This window comes from Cygnus olor, chromosome 6 (genome assembly GCF_009769625.2).
Source record: "Cygnus olor isolate bCygOlo1 chromosome 6, bCygOlo1.pri.v2, whole genome shotgun sequence".
NCBI classification, from domain to species: Eukaryota; Metazoa; Chordata; class Aves; order Anseriformes; family Anatidae; genus Cygnus; species Cygnus olor.
Window position 1 is genome coordinate 35149340 of NC_049174.1, and position 21983 is coordinate 35171322.

At 36.0% G+C, this 21983-nt stretch overlaps 1 protein-coding gene across 9 annotated transcripts in view; it reads right to left on the bottom strand.

Moving 5' to 3' along the window:
- The window catches only part of LRP1B (LDL receptor related protein 1B), a 684970-nt gene that overhangs the window by 261380 nt on the left and 401607 nt on the right, over window positions 1-21983 (bottom strand). For all 9 annotated transcript variants that reach the window (XM_040561328.1, XM_040561327.1, XM_040561326.1 and 6 more), the window contains one exon: window positions 408-630. In XM_040561328.1, the coding sequence (XP_040417262.1) occupies window positions 408-630 (223 nt within the window). The remainder of the gene's footprint in view (window positions 1-407; window positions 631-21983) is intronic.

Below are 21983 nucleotides of genomic sequence, written 5' to 3' on the forward strand. Positions count from 1 at the left end.
TAAGGGCATCCTGATTGGTCAGAACAGGTGAATACCTTTTGCTATTCTCCCGTTTCTTTAATATTTTTCTGCCTCTTAGTCTTCCCTTCCTGAATTGGCCATGATATCTTCTTGACATTAATAATTTATCCTCTAATATATTTCCATTGCCTCATATTTTTTCTCCTGAAGTCTTTTACAATGAGGACTGACTTACATGGTGCATTGTTAATGAAGCACTGAATTTGTCTATAAGTTGCAAGGTATGCTAAAAACAAAAACCTGTAGAAAATAAACCATGTAGTTGGTTCTTTTAATGTCTAATGCATATGAAGCAAAAAGAGAAAAAAAATCTGAAATTACTCTGGTAGCATTATGTATGTTCATTTATTGATACCATTTTCTTACATTTTCAAATAAATACCTACTTGTCTGCCTTTAATTACTGTATGTCTCTTTCTCCCTTCATAGTCTACAACTTCCACATTATCCAGATAGATGTCAACCCAGTACACATATTTATTGATGAGGTCTAGTGCAAGAGCAGTTGGCTGTTCAATTTTAGAGTCTACTATCCATGTCCTGTTCATTCCATCCATGTCACATCTCTCAACCTTGGCAACATTCCCGTAGTCTGTAAAGAAAAGCTTTCTGTAGAAAGAAAATAAAATGTTATAAGTTTCAAAGAGTGTGATCATAGTGCAAAGCTCCTGGTGGCACTGTGCAAAATAAGTTTTCATTCTTTGTCATTTCAGGGGCTGTACCTAACCTACATTGACAATCAGCAGTGATTAACAAAAAATTCAACATATCCTCTAACAAATTCACAACTACATGGCATTTTGTTAAAGCGGAATGTACAGAAGTTCTAAATGCATTTCCTGACAGCAGATACACCCCTCATGTAGTACTCGATTTGTTTTTAAATGGTCAGTATACATATGTACAGAGACTATAACAGTATGTTAAATATATCTATATATCCACTATTTATTTAAATAATAATAATAATAAAAAAAGGCGAGATAGTTACAAGAACCAAAGAGTGGCAAAACCATGAAGCACTTAGATGGTTTGGAGAACAATTCATTGCATACAAGATGTATGCAATCACAAATACAATGATCCACACTGTCAGGCTTTTGAAAATATATTTCTAAAGATGCATTAGTCTGTAGTGCATATATATCACCATGGAATATTCAGGACAGGACTACCAACTATAAAAAAGCTTTAAAATGTTTCCACAAATCCAATGAGTCATTCCATTAAGAGTAATGGGAAACTATCTAAGATGTAAAAATTCCTACTGAAGCTTCTCAACCCAATCCTTGATTAGAATTCAGTGGATTTAGTACACACAAATCAATCCTGATTAACCTGACAATATTTTAACAAGATTAACTGTTTGTGAGACTAAATTGCACTGGCTATAAAAGACAATCTTGTCACGACTTTAACATATTATACAGAATAATACGATTCCAGAGGGAATGTTACTTAAACTACCTTGAGAATCAGGATTTTGTTTTGCAAATGAAGTTAATTATCTCCTAGTTATTACCATTTCTGGTAATAACACTGCATCAACACCATATAAGGTGTGTTTATGTTGAAAAACAGTAATTTATGGCCTTGTAACATCTCATAGAAATTCAGCATTGTAGTACGTTTTAAGCTAGAAAGAATACATGGTTGCTAGATAGCCAAATGAGACCCATGTCCTTTATTATTAACATCTTCAAATAAATAAGAATACAATTTAAAAGTAGTTAAAAAGTTTTTCATTGGAAATATACACAAATTAGAACATCAGTAAAAATATTGAAGGCATAAGAATTATGTGTAGGTACAGCAGCTGTCAAATGTTAAAATGAATTGATCACAGAATCATAAAGTAGGACTTGAGGAGAATTTGAAAGGTCAAGTAGTCCATCACCAGGCCATAAAGCAGAGTAAACTTTACCTATAACATTCTTGAGGGATAACTCCATTCCTGACAGGGAATCTGATTAATCAAAATACTTTTGAATTCCTGTCTCGTCCTTTGTTGTAATTTTGTATCCCAGCTGTACTTTAACAGCATTTTAAAAAAACACACACTTAACATTCTGGTCCATATAATCAAAATGTGCACGCTACAGATGATATGCAAAGTAAAAATTATGTCTGCAAAGCAAATATTTCATTTGGAATGAAAACAGCCAAAAAAATTATGTGACTATATATCTGTGTGTATATGTATTTAATCAGCAATAACAAGACCAATACCTATTACATTTAAAATAAGTTTTTGAAGTATTACATGTACTCTAGTTGACAATCTTTACTTTTGGGGATCAGATGTAGATTATTTAATGGAACTTTATATCTCAAGATTCAATTATTCAAATCAAAGCTCATTTTGCAATCACAGAACCAAAATGTGTTGTTGCTGAGATCAGGCACACATACATCTGTATATATTTCTGCATACATATATACACGTGTATACATATGCATATATATACACACACACCTATGTATCTGTTTGTGTATATATAGATCCTTATGTATATACATACATACACAGAGCAGCTACAAAGACCTGAAGCTTGACTTCAAGCTGACTCTTTACTTGATTGCGTAGTGCACAGTATTCTTACACAAGATTAATGTTTCTATATGATGTCAGAAAACAGACTAATTCACAAATTAGAAATGATAATTCTTTGCCTTTTGCAACTATTTCTCTCTGGGCCATTTACAACTGATCTCTTTTTAGATCAGAAAAAAAAAACTGTATGTCAAAAAAAATACATACAGTAAAGAACATCTAATTTAAGTTGCTTGTCCACCTTTCAGGGATGGGGAGTTCATTTCTTACTTTTCTAAATATCTGATTTATATTACCACCATTTGTGCTAAGGCAGCTATCATGACTTAATGTGTAAATAACATACTTTTTATTTTTAAAATAATGACTCTTCTCCTGGAGGCTGACAGTAATAAAACTTTATCTTTTAACGTAGAGGCAAAAGATAGAACAAGAAAATAATTGCCTAACTGCCGTTGTATGATCAAAGCATACTGAAAATTAAATTAAGGAAATTAGGTGCTTTACCATGTAATCTTGAAATACAATTCTGTGTTTTAATACTAGTACAGATTTTTGGAGTGAAGTTTAAATCAGAATTGCATTTGTAACACATGAAGCTGACCCACAATTACACTGTCTTTCCTTTCCTTGGGAGTTCTCAAAAATGCGTTGTAGTGGTATTTATTGCAACTTAGACTAATCCTCCTGCTCACAAGTGGTGCTGGAGTTGCTTATCCATTTTCAGCAGAGGGTGGTGAAATCTTTTATCAAGTCACAGAGCAATTTCAGCATGAATACCATTTGCATTTGCCTGTACAACCCAAGCACTATGCATTAGTACTGACCTTGAGGGACCAGCTCTAACAGGGACAGGGAGATCTGTGTTGATTACAGCCTTTATTTCCTGAGACTAACAATGAGGATGCTGTCTGGGACAGCTACAAAATAGTAAAAATGTTGGCATTAAATTGATTTTTTTTTTTTTTTAAGGCATGTTATTCTTTGAGAGTTCCAGACTTCTTCATGCATGGAAATTCTGAATAATCTCCCAGCTCTTTGAAACTGTACAAGACGTATATTCTGCTCATTGGTAATTAAGACTAAGAGGGGTTATATTCTTCATCAAGTCCAGGTGCTTTGCAAGCATCAAATATTACTCTTTTTTTCAAACTTCTCAAACTCATTATTTTGCTGTTTTGTCCCAATGCTTCTTTCAGAATTCTCTTCCAGAACAGTTTGTTCTAATGGGTATGAATCTACATCTAATAATTTAATGACAATTTCTTCAAGACTAAATTATAATCTACTGATTTCTGCAACGCGCTTGTTTGGCTTAAACAGTTCTTTCCACCTGTCTTTTCCTCTGAATGTGTTTCTTGATGGCAATCAAATTCTTCCACTGTCTACTGAGCAGCTAGAGCTAAGCAAACAAAGTCAGTCTGTCTCATCTCATAAGGCAGGCTTTTTATGTTGCCCTTCTCTGCAGTTATTACAATTTTAGGTCATGTTATTGACCAGTGCATGGTCAGCACTGGATACGGTGTTCCAGAGAGGAGCTTGCTGGTGTTTATACAAAGGCATCGTAACTTCTCTGCATCTGCTGGAGATTCATCCATCACTGGATGGCATTTGCTATTTTCACAGCTCTATTACACTGCTGATTTACAGTCAGCCTATCACCAGCTATTACATGCATCCTCCTCCCTCTGCTGATTTCCCAGTTTTCAGATGACTTTCTTCAGGCTATGGAGTGTAACCCGTTCCATAACTGAACAGCTAAGTCTTAAAAACTTATGGTTGGAGTTTTTCCAACAAGAGTTTGATTTCAGCTAGGAAAACACGGCGATTACTCCTTCACCATCTGAACAACAAAATCTCTGTAACATTTCAAAATATCCTCAAATGACAAACCCGTCAACTAAAAACAACAATAAAGTCATGTTACCAAATAAAACTTAATTTAAAGAAGAATGCCATCACCAGACAACAGTAACAGTGAGTTTCCCAGTCTCTGTTCTCATACCAGTGGTCAAAGATTCACCTTCCCTTCCTTATTGCACATACACACACCCCGCCCCCAAACTAGTAAGATGGGCCTCAAGAGGCCTGCTGCTCTTTTCTGACAGATGTCTGTCCTGAATGGGAATTTCCTTTCAGACCCAGACAGTTACTTTCTTCAGCTGTAAAACATGATATGCCTCCCTTATCACTGTGGTTTATTTCCCCCAACTTCTCTTTTGCCACTTACTTCTCTTTTCCAAGCTTTCAGTCACAGCATTCATGATCTGCCTATCTCATTAGCCTTGAAAGAAATATGTGCTCCTCGTAAAGCTACATTTGGCCATTTGAATGGCACAAATCTTAACTTCTTATGCGCCTAAGAAGCCATATACTGGATAGCACAATCAGACAATTTCTGGGGGACAAAATTTCACAATTCTGCAACTCTTTGGCAAAGAAAAATAGAACAATGTATGGAACAATGCATGGTATGATAAAACAATTTGCCTTTTTTTTTTTTTTTCCTGACACATACAACTGCGCTTCACAGTTGAGTTTATTCACATCATTATTTTTCGTCCTTTATTACTCTCCTCAATCTCTCATTCCTCTTTGTAATAGGAAAGAGGTACACTTGTAACCATGTCCAGAAGCTTATGTATTCAGCTGCCAGGTCCCAGACTTTAAATTGTTCCCTGGACAACTTGCAAGCCAGCCTATTTGTAGTTCTTATAGCTCCTCTAACTCCCAAGTTGGCTCTTAAACCTCAGGTGTTCCTTCAATGCATCTCTGGAACAGAAATGTGTTATCATACAGTAACCTAAATCCCTCATGAGGACAAGCAAAGCACAGTTTCAGGAATGCTCAAACAGGACAAACTATCGCATATCTGATAGCACACTGTGATTTAATGAATGAGTGGGCTGGGTAGCAAAGCAGTCCCAGCTGTGCAGTGTCTACCCTCGAGGCAAGGCTGGGGGAGCCCTGGGTGCCTTAAATTCTCTCTTGGGGTATCCCAGTCTCTTCCTGTCCTCTCACCTGAGTCACTCCAGATGCTCTCAGTTTTAGGAGCCGTTAGAGAAAGCCCAAGTCTCGAATGACCTCTTCAAACTCTCCCAGTGCCTGACTGACTCGACTAGCACTAGCTCTGTGATTGTCTCAAAGGGATCCACACCTCCACAACTTTCCCAGTAGCTGATAGGCTGTTTTCACTCAAGGTTTTTCCTCTGCTCCCATATCCTATAGGGTTACCTAAAGCTCACGTTTACAGTGTTGTCAGTGAGGCCCAACCCATGGCAGATGCCACATAGCAGTCAAATGACAGTGAAAATACCACCTTCTGCCTCCACATCTTCCCTCTGGTTTTCTGTTACCAGAGATACGGGATTGTTAGCATAAGCACTATGTGGTAGGAAAAAAATAAGGATTACAAATGCACTGACATTTAAAAGATAGCACATTCTACTTAAGCTGAAGAACCAGAAAAGATGTTCTTCTGAAGTACTTACAGGTTCACTAGCTCAATTTCAAAAAGATGGGAACTGCTGGGGCAGATTTTGAAGGAAGAATGACAAAGAGCTTGGCCGTTCATGGGGCAGAGTCAATTGCAATGAAGTTTTAGCAGGTGTAAATTAATATAATATATACAGAGAGAAGGCTGCTTTCTTAGACAAAGTTAGGGCCGTGGACCAGATCTATTCAGATTAAAGGAAAAGATTTGCAGTATATCTCAATGGGAACTACGAGTTGAAAGAGGAGTATTTAATTTCCAGAAATTACATTGAAATGATCATTATCAAGACAGAAAGCTACTAAGATATTCTGTTAATCTCGGGAGAAATCTTGCTTAATGAAAAAACCTAGCTCTATTCTTTAGAATGTCTGAGTGATGCCAAGTTATAGGCTTTTTTTCTCACTTAGAGGAGGGATTATGGTATGGGCAAAACTGAATCGGAGTAACAGAAATGGGATGAAATTTAATAACATAAATAATAATAATAATAATAATAAAACCTGTTTTAAAACTAATAAGAAGACCTTTGGAATTGATTGGCACCAGCCAGATACACTCTAGGACACATTGTAAATACAATATACATTGCAGGATAACTAAAATTATGGGGACTGCGATGAACAGGGAACCTTCTTCAGAAGAGGTGATCAACTAATTAAATAAAATGACTGCATGAAAATATCTGTGGGATGCTCCACTTGTAAACTAAAGCTTGTGGTATCAGATGATCTATTTACTGTATGCTCAGAAGGGGACTGTAGTCATGTAGTCTTGTATCTGATTTCTTCTGCACGTAACCTAAATGGATGTAATTTAATTTAAATAAAATTGCACTTAATTAATAGTATGTTTTATAGCATGGTACAGGAACATTTTTTCCTTTTTGACATTTAAGCTCATTCCTGGACTCAGTAGTTCTCTTTTTCATCAGCATCTAAAGGAAAAGAAATCAGCCACACTGACTTAACACATGGTGGTAAACGAGCCATGGCTGTTAGCATACAAGACAAGTCTTAGGTACTTGCTTACACATCATATTTAAATCAATTGCTACATTTGGGGCATTTGGGGCAAAAGCCCCTTGGATTTGGACTTTTTTTTTTTTTTCCTGCCCTCTTTTTTTTTTTTTTTTTTTTTCCCTAGCACAATGCAAAATCCATCACTGTAAGAATAACTTCACCTTGAAAATTCATGCTATTTTAGCAGGGGTAGCAACCAGGAGGCTCTCCAGTGACATGTTTTAACTTCTGTAGCTGTTTTTGGAATGAAATGTTGGGTGGATATTTTGGGGCTCATAGGAGCGAAATTCTATTACAGCTCCTCCATGATTTCTGTAAAATAACGGGAAGACACATTCCAAGTGTTTGTAATATTTTGGATTCATAGTAATGAGTGTAAATAGTAAAATAATAATAGTATCTTCTCATAGGGAGCTGTAGATTTAGTGCCACACGGAAAGCAGCAAAGTGCTGAACTGCAGATAGACATAAAGCTCAGTTAGACAACTCCTTCGCACTGCACAAAGCCTAGCTCAAATACACCATTTGTTCCACAACAGAACATAGGCAAAACCAGCAAAACCTTAACCAAAAGCCTTAGGGGGAACATTTGTAATAAAATACCTTTCTTTTTACACAGAAAGCACCAGTTCAAGCAAAGGTTTTCTTATTTGCAGTAACACAGACAGAAGCCTGAGCAAGGAACGGGGTAAATAGGTGTGAATTTGGGAAGGGATTAAAATCCTATCGGTTCACTGCAAAGGTGGCTACAAATTGTGATAATCCGTCTGGTTCTTAATGAACAGAGCAACACAATGCAGGAGAAAAGTACTGCAACTACGTTTTTCTACTACTCTAATGTCCATCATTAGAAACAGACCTAACACAAAACAAAATTTGTTTTCCATTGGCAGGAGGAAAAAGAAAAAAAAAAAAAAGAGAACACCTCGATAACATTTCCTTAGACACACAGAAATATGCATGTTCAGAAACTTTATAAAGTGAATGTAACACGATAACTCAGGACTGTGATTTATTACATTGCTTCAGTTGTATGCTTGCCTGTTGTTTTACCTTATCAGGACAAAATCCTGCATAGAATTTATCATGTTTGATCCTTTCCTTTCCACTTTTGAGGGGATAAAAGCCTTCATTTTCTTTTTTCTTAGGAATGACAACCAAATATACATTTTTTAAAGGTCATAATGACCCTTAAAAAGTTTTTCATCCTTCATTTTCCACTGAAATAAGCTTTCTCTGCAGGGTGGTAACTGCAAGTGACTCTCCAATCTACCGTTTCTGAGTGCAGCAGAAATAATATATGACAGTAAGATGTACAGTTAACTTTCTGTCTTATGACATCTTTACACAGTTTCAATTTCTCTCACAAGCTATCCTTCACACAGAAAGTAAATATGGAGCAAACCCATACGCAGCCCACTATGTTCTCCTTCTTGCTGCACATATGATTGAATAGGTGTGAATTTCTGTAAGTGCTATAAAATGCACATCTGGAATACAACAGCAATAAATCAAAAGACAAACGCCCACAGAAATGAAACTCAATTCACAAGTTTTGCTATAGAATAAAAATGAAAAGAAACTTTGTGTTACATTCATTCTTGCCACAATAGTTAAATTTGTTTTCCCCCACTAATATTAAGATTAAAGTGATAAGACATAATCTTGAAAAGCTGCATCCTTTAGCATACCCCAAAGTTGTTTTATCTGCTATTCTGGCTAAATACAATTCAGAATCCTTTAATTGAAGCAATATAATTACCCTGAATAATTTTGTAAAGCATTGGTGCATTTTCATCACATATTCTCTTTCTTCTCAAGAAAGCGATGTTGTCTGTATTTTGAAAATTTATTCCAAATATCAAATTTTAGGAAGTCAATCAAATGTCTTTTATGTCTATGTCAATGTTTGTTTTTTTTCATAAAAATGTGCAAAGGTTTAATAAATGTTATTTTTAATTGCGAGACACACTGCAGATGTATTTAAGGCCTCGTTAAGGCCCTTGAACATTACTATTTAATTTGTCCAGTTATGTGCTTCTACAAACTCATCAGTTAAAGTAAGAATGAAGAACCATTGATTATTCCCATTTTATCAGAAACCAGCTGTGCCAAATTACTATGTTGATCCACTGGGAAAATTCAGTTTTTAAAAACACTCAAACTGTCCTGTAACACGGCTGTCTATAATCACTCAAGCAGACTTTTAAGACACGACAGACAAATAATACCAAAAAGTCTTTTTAATTTTTAAAAATAGTATATATAAACCCCAAAGTATTTCACACACAGACTTTTATATTCATCAAATATGTGTTTACACCCAAGTCATGCACACACTTCTCTTAGATATACTTAAAATCTATAACTGAGCATGGAGAGAACATGATGATGAATACAGTTCTTGGATTACCCTAACTAATTATTTCTGAGGATTAGATGGTCATTTTAAACTGCTCTGTATTTTATGAGATGTACAAGACACAGTAAAATAATTTTGCCAGAGAAAATTAAAATTCTGTTTTCATTGGAAACTCAAGGTCTGACATAATCTTAAAAATCAACTAAAGAGTTATTTTCAGTGTAATATTTCATATTATTCTGCTTAGAATGATTTCTGCAACAACAAAATGGTGCAATTTGACCATTTATAATACTTACATGAAAACAAGTACATAGCAGAACATGCACACTCAAAGACTTATTTTCAAAGGTTTAATTAGGATTGTACTGAAGTGTTCTCAGAGAAATAGCCAGAACACAGTACTTTTCCTGAAGCTATTTATTTTTCACTATATATTATTATATGCACTCAGACTGTTTTTTTCTTCAACTCAGTAAACAGCCTTTTCCCCTAGCTGAAAAGAGAAAATGTTGAAAATTGCTGTTAAAAAATAGGATTTGGGGAAAAAAAAAAAAAAGAAAAAAAAAGTTTCATTAAGTTTCATTAATTGTTTAGTACTTGTGGGAAAAAAAAAATAAAAATAAAAATAAAAAAGAAGAAAGAAGAACCATGAAAGTGTGCCTGACTTCCAGCCTGGTGAAATTCAGGCTAACAGGCTGGAGTGTGCTACAGCTTACTAAATTCAGCTAAGGAACAAATCAGGACAGCACTGGTAGTAGCCAGCTTTTTAAAAATGGTTGTGTAGACACAGTGGGCTATTATTTCAGAAACATAATCCTGCTTCTGAAGGGGCTTTTCTTTCTCAGAATTTGAGACACGACCCTTTCAATCCAGTGTGAGGAATTTTAGGTTTATGAACTGTTTAGCAGTACAAAATGCAAAACTAAATATTCAGTTTGTCTGGGATTTAAAGTTACACTTTGTACATCACTTACATCAATCACTAAAGATTTCTGTTTTAAATTAAGAATGCTAGGTTTTCAAACTTGTGATTTCTGTTAACCAAATTCTATTTATATTGGAGTTACAGAGAATGAAAAAGGAAATATTGTTTGCAATATTATTTAAATATTTATTATTAATGTGAAAAATAAATTTTAACAGTTCTCCCTCATTGGTATTTTATGACCTATGCCAGACTAAATGTCAGTAACAGCTGGCATTTGAGAAACTGTCTCATCTATCTCATACAGAAAATGCTACAATAATCATCATTACAGAGGATTATATTAAAGTAATCAAAAATCCAGTTCGCACGCTTTAGGAATCTCAGGGCTCCTCCTTTGCATGCAAACGTGAAGAAAGGCTAGGATTATACTCACAGGTGTAGTCTTTAGGTCCCTGAAGCTTCAGACCCCAGCTTTTAAAACTGATGATTTCAAGTAATGATAAATTAGCTGTACACGGCAAGGGTCGAATTTCTTCTCTCGAAGGAATTCACAAATGGAGAACGTATCAGTGGCTTTCTAACCCAGTTATATGTTTCTGTCTCTGGAAGTCACAAAGTTGTAGACTGGTGAAAGCTGACTGCTTTTCTGTAGGAAATACTACTGTGGTTCTAAGCATCCTTTCACCACAGTGATGAGAAGACACATCTAGAATGCTGTGCTTAAGGGCCTGTGATAGTAGTTCTTCAATACCACTGACCTCACAGCTCCTGATGTTTAGATTAAAGCTTTAAATATAATCAATGACACCAACGTGGAAGATGATCTCAGATAAAGACAGGCCATGCTGTACAATAACTAATTTGACAAAATTTACACTTTAAAATGTATTTTAAACATATATATGTATTAATTAACATATAAACTATACTTCAATGCAATCTTTATACATGTTAATAATCTCACCTTATGCCAAAGGTGAGCAAATGCATCTCACATTTGGTCTACAGAAGCAAACATGGCTAACGAAATGAATTGCTGTGTTGCCGTTGTGCACATAGCTATTCAGCATGGCCCAGAATACAAGAGACAGTCTGTATTTGACAGCAACGGGCAGATCTTTATCGCCATATGCAGGTTTCCTTTGTAACAACGCACTAGACATTACAGGTTAGGGAATTACTCCAATCTAACTGATTATTCCAGTCTGTGAGCATCAATGAGGAGGTACTCAGGCTCACCAAGAAAAACATGTACAAGCTGTGCAAAATAAAATAAAAATAAGATTCACATCCAACACTTCCACATTTCTGTTTAGAGATCATCCTTTTTTAATATATATATTCTTTTCAAGGTAATAAATTACAACGTGAACATTAAAACTTGTCCTAGCTCCTGAGGTTTTGACCAAGTATCTTCTGCTGGAGAAATTGCTTCAGAAGCTGCAAGTTAACAAGGCTGTGCAAGTCTTGTTAATGGCACATCTTTCTGCACGCCTGCAGAGCCCGTAAGCTCCGCACCATGGATTCTTAGCTAGAGCATTATTTTATGTCAGCGACAACTGAATTACTTGATGCCATGCCTCCCCTTGGCATTTAGCAGCTCGTAAAGAAAAACAGGCAGTTCATCTTACCCATTAACTGCCAACTAAGCAAGTCATTTTGTCCCCAAAATTGTATTACAAGTTAAATTAAAAACAAAAACAAGAGCTGGTCTGAAATAAAGATCATAGACAAGGAATTATCAAGTAAATAGAAAGGAAAAAAAAAAAGGAAAGAAAAACATGATTTATAGGGAATCATAATATTTGAAAGTCAATTGGAAATATTGTATTTGTGTTATTTTATCTCTTCTGAGATCAAAGACTTTAAATCTTTCTGATCTATTGTTCTTAAGGTGTTACAAAAAAGAACTTGATGTTGGTTAAATGACTAGTAAATTGGTTGTACTCCACCATGGAAAAGACTCCAGTGTTTTGCTGTTGTTATTCCATCCTTGATCTCTTAACCTTTAATCTGCAGCAGCTAGTCATAGCAGGAAGGCAGTATTATTTATATTACTACTAATAATTAGTGCCTAATTACTAGAACTAATACAAAAACTGCTAGAAAAGTGACTGATATAAATACAGGTTATAGAGATCATGAATGCTGATTTGAAACACAAATATATAAATTACAGAAAGATTTCAATTTTGACTTCCAAATATTGCCACAACTGAGAGCTCACTGGTGACTTATGACATTACTAGTTATATCTCCACTGTGACAGAGAAGTTATACAAATACTAACGGGCCAAAAAAGACTGTGTATGCTGCTTTAGTTAGCAAATGTTTTCATAACATTTTCCTCAAACTATTACTGAATGCTGTGAAGAATACAAGAGAAAAAGATTCTATACATTTTCATACACATGTTTCTACACATAATAAACACTGACAAGGGAGTGAAAATTAATGGAGGTTGTGTATTTTGATGCTCAAACTCATTTCAGTTGAGCAGGGGCATCGAAACATGGTACACATGGTGCTCTCATGCACATGCATTAGTCAAAGAATGGAACAGTTGTGGTGCTCTCATATGAAAAGTGACGAGACACGAAAAGACATATAACACATTGTGTGCTAAAGGTTTTTGCATCTGTAGATTAAGGTTTTGAAAAATGTCCAAATATACTCAGATGTCAAAATTCCCAAGAATAGCAGGTGCTCACCACTTCCAAAGAAATTACTCAAGAGTCATAAAATCATGCCTAGAGAGAAGAGTATCTGCTTTGAGTCATTATGTCCTCCTGGAAATGTAAATTATAACCCCCCCCCCCCCCCCCCAAAAAAAAAAAAAAAAAAAAAAAAGTCTTTCATTACTCTGCAAGCAACCCACTAGTTTTAGGAAAAAATAAAAAATAAATAAAAACCCTAAAGTACCAGATGCTGCTTACTTCTTAGTCACAGTAATATTGCAACATCCGCTGATTTCCTGCTTAAAAACAAACAAGCAAACAAAACAAGCAAGCCACCTGTCCACCAATAACTACATTATGAACTACAGCCTAATGACATGCAATGCTATTTGTGCATGTAGCTAATAAGTCAAGAAAAAGTAGTTAAGCTCTGCGGAGCCACATGCATCTACATCCCTGTTCCTGCTGTCCAGCCCTTTTCACTTGGACCATGTGCTTCCCCAGCACAATTTTCACAACAGAAGAGTTAGGGCAGACAGAAGCCCAGCCACAGAGGCAGAAACAGGCCGGAGCAGTTCCAAGCAGGATGACAACCAGAATATTAAAATGCGGTGATAGATGCTTTTTGCAGCCAAACATAATGGTGCAACCAAATATTCCCCCATTTACTGGGGACTTCCAAAACCATTTCATGCCCCTTATCAAGCTGAGAATAGCTTCCTACAGCTGAGCATTAACACAAAGGTGGATTTATTTTATTTAGGATATCAGATGTACAATAATTACAGTACTTCTAAGGGGAGCTTAGATACTTCTACATCTTTCTTTCTGTTTCACTAAAACTTTCCATCACATACTCATAAATTTAATGTATAACTCTTCCGTTCATGCAGCTGCTTAAATACAGGAATCGTCAACATTGTCCCTTTTCTTTTCCTCAACCAAGCTATAATAAGAAAAATAGGTTGTTTGGGTGATCCTAAGGTTTTCCAGTAATCTTGGATTCACTGGAATTGCTAAATACACAAACCTTCTGAAAGCTGACCACACAAAATACTTTTTCCTGGGAATCTAGTCAGAGATAGTTTGCATTCAATAGCTTACACTCTTGTCTTCCCTGACAATTTTCAGTGGAGACTAAATGAATCTTGAATAATCTTTTTTGAGCTTCATATTCAGCAACATAGAATATTATGACGTGAGTTACAGAATGACTCTAGGGTAGGGCTTACTCACTAATGACACCTTTTATGAATGGGATATAAGGGGGGAATTGCTTTTTGTTCTTCATGTGTGAGCAGTGATTTGATAGGCAAAGATCAGAATATTCAGCTTTCACTCATGTCTTTGTAAATGTTAATGCTAAGCTATGAACACTGGAAGAGAATAACACAGTACTGCAAAATTCTTATTATTTTACAGGAGAATGACAAACATTTATTATCTTCGATTTATGTTGAATTTTTTTAAGTAAAATACGGTATTATATCTTTATCCAAATTTATACTTTATTATAGCACTGGTATTAATGTCAACCAGTCAGAGTTAAATTTCATTCATGGGTTGATAATCAACTGAAAATATGAGAAGCTTAATATGGCAACTTCCCCTCAGGAAGAAAACAAAATATGATATTTTCTTGGTACAATACTGATAAAGATCCAATATCTACAAACCACAGGCATAGAACCTGACAGTCAAGTTAAAAAATGTTTTTGTGTGTGTGTATGTTCATAGCTGTTCAATGAATGGCCTGTAGACAACCAAAATTTATTCTTACAATAACTTGAAAACTGATAAAGAATTGTTACTGCTTATGACAAAGGGGGATTAACGTAATTTACATTCTTTAGTGGCCTTTCCTATCTCCCATTCATGCAAAAAATTTGCAACTATTCCTAGGATGAATGTTTTACAAATGACTATAACAGTACTCCCCGCTTTGTCTTGAAATATACAGTGCTATTGTTTATTCCATTTTTTCCAAAAAAAAAAAAAAATCTCAACCAAAACCATGCTACCTAAGATGTTGCTAATAAATAAACACTGTGATTTTAAAATACCAGCAAACCAAATTGGCGGACTTTTTTTCACAAAGTATTCATAGGCAACTTCGGAGAGAATTGTGTTCTCTCAGCTTTCTGAAGGACTACAAATGTTACCTTTGTTCTTTTGAATTTTGCTTGAGAAATCGTTAGTATTCACAATTAACAAATTTGGTTTGAGATTTTTTTGGAAGATGATAATTACCACAAGTGGTGCTGCATGTCTGAAATTTGAAAGATCTGAAAGATGGCTCAAATTTTGCTCATGTTATTATTTTTTAACATGAGTTGTTGGCCTGAAATTTCTCATTTCATTTCAGTGCATCATTCCAATCCTTAGTTACTCAGTCATCTACTACTATTTGCCACATGAAGCTTGTCTCATTTCAAGAACAGTGAAAACCTGTGCTATCATGACAAAGTACTTTATAGAAATGTCACATCTGTAAAACACTTAGCATGCTCATTACAGAATTTTGAATTTCAGAAATTAATTAAGCAAGTGACTGAAGCTGTCACCCAGGCCAGAGCAACGGCAGCTAGTTCAGCTTGCATTTTCCTTTTTTTTTTCAAGTGTCAGTAAAATGTATTACCACAACATTATGTAATATCTTTGTTTGCAGAAACAATTGATGAGATTTAGCTGTATCTCCCACCTCCCAGAAAAAAAATATACCACAAAACAACTAGCCAGAGGAAAATGTCACCAAAGTATGTAACAACAAAAAAGACTCTATTTCAGGGAAAAAGTGGACAAGTTACATATACATATATGTATGTAGTGAGGGGAAAAATCAGTGTACCCAGATGATCCCTGCATACCCTGCTTCTCTATAAATTCTTTCAAACACCAACCTACCCTGAACAGATTTAAAGAGGAAGATGATTCCTGAACATAACTAAATCAGAAAAAAAGGCATGAACAATTGCAGAAGCATGGAATAAATATGCATTTATTGCCAACTATATGATTATATTAATGTTCAAAGTAATTAGGTTACGTAGGCATGAACCAATGTATTGATAGCTGAGCTCTCCAAACCACCTCACAAACTTAAATACCAATGCTAAGAACATTTTCACACTCAAAAATCTGACAATTATATCTGACAATTATAGCTCATGTCACTGAAAATATATGAAATATGATAACGTATTTATGATGCATCCTACCCAGTCTAATGGGCTTTATAAGCGCACTGCATAAGTGGTCACTAACTCACTCAAGCAGTTCCTTGCCCCTTGGCCTCCAGGCCACCAGACACACCGGTTGCATTTTAAAACTAACTAACTAAGAAGCTTTATTAATTAGCAAATTAAATTTTGTTTTAGGAATAGAAGAGACAATATAAACCCCAATAATAATGCAGGGCACATTATGTCACACATGCTGTGGTGGCAGCAGAAAAGGAGGTGAAAACCTCTTTTTCCAACCCCAATGCAGGGAATGGAGCCACACAAACCAGAGCAAGATTGATCAGCGGAGATTGCCTTTATTAAAGCAAGTGATACAGTTTGAAGAAAAGCTTCACTTTCAGGCAGACAACCCCTCAAGTCTGAAAGCATATCATGGTGTGCCTCTGTGGCAGGAAGGTTTGATTTCCTTATTTTAAACCAAACTCGACACAGACCGACGTCAGAGGGAAGTGGATCAGAGTACTGCCTTGGGGGTCTTGGGGAAGAGGGCTGGGGAGTTGTTTGTTTGCCTGAAAGCAACAGTCCACAGGCATAATTAATAAAATATATTTCAAGACTATTTTTGTTATATTTATACATTATTTGCCATCAGAAAAATAATTAATATCTACTTTGCACATTAATTGCAAAGGCAGTCAATTTACTCTAATCAGCCTGAGGTGAAGGGAGCACAAATTAAGTTGAGGCTTTTTTTTCCCCACTTTGTTTCAACTTAATTGTCCTCCTCTGACAAAACCCCAGTGAATAACCTTAAAATCTCCGGCACTATTTTAATGAAATTGCTTGCTGGTGCCTGTGACAAGGTGGTAGATAGCCTGGGCTGGAACCCACAAAGCACCCCCTGCTCAAAGCAGTTATTTCCTTTCTTACCTCGTTAAAAGATGTGTTCCTGGGCTTTTCACTTTTTATTCCAAAAGAGGGAAAAGAGCAGGGCAGTAAAGATACTGCTTTATGTTCCTTACAGGTGTTGCTATGTTCAGCAACCAGTAATTGCTTCATACAGCCTGCTTCTTGATGGTACCTGGGTGTGCATACTTGTCAAAGCATGACGGGCAGAGTGAGCAGCACTGACAATCAGTACAGAAGATGGTATGGTGCCCAAATCCCAATGAAAACCCTGGCAATATAAAAGATAACCCCCAGGGAACTAGGGATGCAGTTGCTTTCAAAAATCCTGATTGCTTTCTTTCCGTGTCTAAACATCTTTGAAATGTCGTCTTCATCGCTGGGGAAAGTGAGAATCAAACAAGAATTCACAACCTAAGTTCTGAACTCCAAATCCCTGCAAAGTGACTAGAGGGAATGAAGCACTTTGAACTAGGATGCACAGTAGTTGTATTTAATTACAAAGCAAAATAACAACTTTTCTTTTTGTTGTTGTTTTTGTTGCTGTTATTGTTTTGTTTTGTTTTTAATTAAAATAGTAATGCAGGCTGTCCTATTGCTGAACTCAATTAAGTATGACAGGGTATGTTCAAAACATGCTCTTCAAGCTCTGCCACTCCAAGTCTAGGCTGGAACATCTGATCTGCAAGTATCAGACAGCTGTAAACAGGAAATAAATTACCATCTGAGCACCATGCTATTAACTATGCTTCAGAAAAGCTAAGACTCATTTCAATACCTACATAACAGCTGAAAATCTAAGGACAATTTAAAAGGTAAGGAAATTTTTAATCAAAATGAAGTGTAGATTGGGGAGAGCATGACATTTATTTTGTTTCTTGGTTACGTTATTCCTCATTCAGAATTTTGGTTGAATGTTTTATTAAGCAATGATTTTGGTATCATGTAAAATTTTCTGCTAAAAAGGCAGAGTTTACAATGCCATACTGTGACAGACAGCCCGCTAGCTGGGTTAAATCTGTTATTGACTAGAGGTGATTTTCAAATCTGTATGCACCCATTGCAACGTCACAGAACCTATCCCCACATTTCCTTTTGAAGCTTTTGTTCTTCCTATTACTAAATAAAAATAAAGAACAGAACCAGTATGATCGTGTATGACAGACAAAAATTCTCTTCCCTGCTCTAACAGCTATTTAATTGTCTATGAAAATTATTTATTTCTTTATGCATTGGTAAAAAGCTTCAGCAGGAGAGAATGAAGGTGGTAGGTAGGCCAGTGGCCAGACAGTGGTGTGGTGTGTTGGAGGAGTGGCGATACCTAACCCCGGTACTCCCAGGCATTGTACGAGCATCTCCTGCAGCTGTGGCTTTCCCAGGAAGTTTCTTCCCTCACGGTAAGTTTAAGAGTTCCCAGGTTCACAATATAGGACACACAACCTGTTGCAGAGACAAAAGAACTTTTCCCCTGCAGTTCTACTTTTGAAACACTCAAAGTCATTAGACTGTCTTTACATATGCATACATTGCTGAAGTATGCATCCTGCCATGCAGAAAAACAAAACATGCCAAAGTTCAGGGGCTTCCATCTTTCTGATCATGTGCCTGGAGAAGTCATAAAATCATGCTTTATATTTTCCTATCCATTTTAACAGAAAGTGCCCTGGAAGTAGTTCATAAAACCAAAAAGTAACCCTCCCCTGAAAACCAGTCTTGATACAAGAAAACCCAGAGATCAAGTTGTTCTTTATTTTTAACTGCACACCACAAACGTATTTTGGTATGAAAACACTAGCTATTTATAGAAAAAAATAATTGAATGTAAATGCTCATAACAGATCACCGGACATTAGTGATCTTTGTTTTAATTTTAATGGGAATGCATTCTGTTTGAAGTACAGAAATGGAAACAGTAAGGCAGAAGACACGTGTTGTATTAGCAGCTGGTTTTAGAATACATTTTCTAATGTCACATAATGAAGTCAGTGATCCAAGAAAGCCAGGAAAATCACAGGGTAAAAGGAATGAAAATGATGATATTTATTAAGCCTCTTTTCAAGTTTTTCTAATAAGAATACTGTCACTAATCAGTCATTCATAACAAATATTCATTAATTTTCATCCTTCTCAAAGCACTGAGCGAAAGTAAGGTATTTTTAGAGCTGATGAAGTTGAGGTGTTGAGCAGTGAGCTCACACAATTGACAAGTACTAAAACAGGAAAGAAACTAATTTTTTTTTTTACCCCTTACACCTGTGCTTTATCCATCTGTATGAAGTTCTCTTTACAAAACACTGATCAGGCAGCATGCCTACAGCTTAAATACATCATCAGGTGACAGAGATGTATCCACATTACCTTGTTTGCTCACTATAGCAAATATTTGCTTTAATTTCCAAGCTCTGCATTGCTGTAAAATAATTTATAAATCTATTAAGTATAAAACCTCAAAATTGTATAATTTGGCTCATGGAAAATTAATTTGACATGCTACAGAAAAAGGGAAGGACTTAACATGGCTGTGACACACACCAGAAATTTATAAAAAACACAAACTGGTTCTGCCTTCTCCTGCACACACAGCTACAGAGCTTGATAATGAATCTGTTTTGGAAAGATTTCATTAAGACTTTCTATTTTTTTTTTTTTTTTCCTCTTTTCTCTTTTTTTACCTATAGAGGTCAGGGCATGAGCTCTGAAGAGTGCACTGCAAGAGGCATTCCTGGAGGTAACAGAAACGTGAGCTCACCTGGGGTTTATATATATATATATATATATATATATATATATATAATATTATATATATATATGTAATAATATATAATATATTAAATATATATATATTATACTGGGAGGATGGTGTGTGATGTTAAGAAACAGGAGTCAAAGATCATATAAACCAAAACTGGATCTATGTGCTGAGCCCTGTCTAGACCCAGCAGCAACACAGGAAGGGTCCTCCATAGTGAATTTTCCAGGTTTCTTGAAGTCTACTTTTTGCTATAAATGAATGCAGTAAGAGGGCTATGCAGAGATGTCTGAAGTTTCATGAGACTTCCTACTTACGATATTACATTTCATAGCTACAGACAAGATAATATATGTACCTGCAGAAAATCAGAATAGTTAGTAAGAGCCACCTCCCAGATAAAACCTCACTATCTCACCTCTTTTCTCTGGTTTTATAGCATAATTCCTGCCAAGGCAGCTTCCAGGAACACCTAATTCTACGAATCTGAAATCTGAAGTATATTTTCCCTGACAATTAGATTAGGGAAATGGGGGAGGCAGAAACTGCGGACCATCACTATCCCTTGAAACTTGACGGTTAGCTCTTGCAGCCACAGCGTTAGTTTGTTTAGCACTTCAAGAGATTGAGCTTGATGGTACTGGGTTTAAAATGATACTATTTGCTTTTAGAGAAAGATAAAGTATGGAAACTATCAGACTGAGTTCATTGACGTATATGTAGTACATGAGCAGTTCTCATGTTACTCATTTTGGATGCAAAGTAATAGGGACTGAGAAATGTTATGTATACCTTCTTTTCGCCCCCATTTTTCCTAGCCCAAACAGAAGCATCTTTCCCCAGACACTTGACGCTGAAAGTGACAGTCATTACTTTTAATACTGAAATAAATATCACCTCCCAAACGTGCAAGATACCTACTTAGTAAAGGAAGTCTCTGCAATTTTCATCTTGAGGTTTTCTCACCATTTGTAGAAATCTATGCTATATTGCAGTGGCAAAAGATTCCTATCGACACCTGTAGGTTTCAAATAGCAAATTAGGAGCTCTATCTCTCTGCAGTATCACAACAGCAAAATAAAACACCAGCAGGACACCAGGTGTGAAAAAGACGGGATTTGGCTCGTCAAGAAGGATTTGGGTCCCATCCAAGGGTGAGGGAAAATGGAAGCTTCTGTGATTTTTTAAATTCTGTTTTACATGAAGTGGCCCATTCACTGCTCTTATTTTCTTCTCACCTAAACAAAAGGAGGTTGCTTAAATTGATATGCAGCTCAGCCAAAGAAGATTAACAATAGGAGATTAATACCACAGCGCTGAGGAAGATTTTTCCTCACAAGAGAAGTGTATTCCCTTCATTTTCCTTAGTGTTGGGATAGACTCACATTTAAGGGACATAAAATTGTCTGTGTGACTGTATGTTAGAACACACTGAATAAATGTGTCATTTACAGAAGATCATAGTTGCTTTCTAGCTGCTTGGATGAGTGAAAATGTTACCAAGAATTATTCAACATATGCACGTTTTAGACCTGCACATAATTGCTTACATGACAGTAGGACAGAACTTACAACTTCATAAACACATGAAAGTTACTGTCATAGCTTTTCCATCTACCATATTGTCTTTCAGCAGATAGAAAATGGTGAAATTACCTTTCTCATCCATGGCAAACTGTGAATATGAGCTCTAGAAGCCACCACATGCTGAGGAGAAAATACAGCCCAGGTTTCCCTGGTTATTACTAGCTGTCATTTTTTTTTTTTTATTATTATTATTCTAAGAGGCCTGTAAGACTTCATCATCTGATTTTACAGCAGTACTTTACTGATAACAAGTAAAATTCAAGTAAAGGAAGCATGGAGAAATGAAATGGTATGCGCTGGGAGGCAGCAGGCTGACCAGCCCAAGAGCAAAATTCTCTACAGCAGACAGGCCAGGTTGGAGCTGTGGCCAACTCAACTCAAAAACTGTAAATCAAAACAAAACCTGTGCTCTGGGAGCAATCCACAAATCGCATGAATTTTTATGAATGTGTGGGAACACACGTCTTTTCTTTTTTCTGATACCTACCCACGTTAACT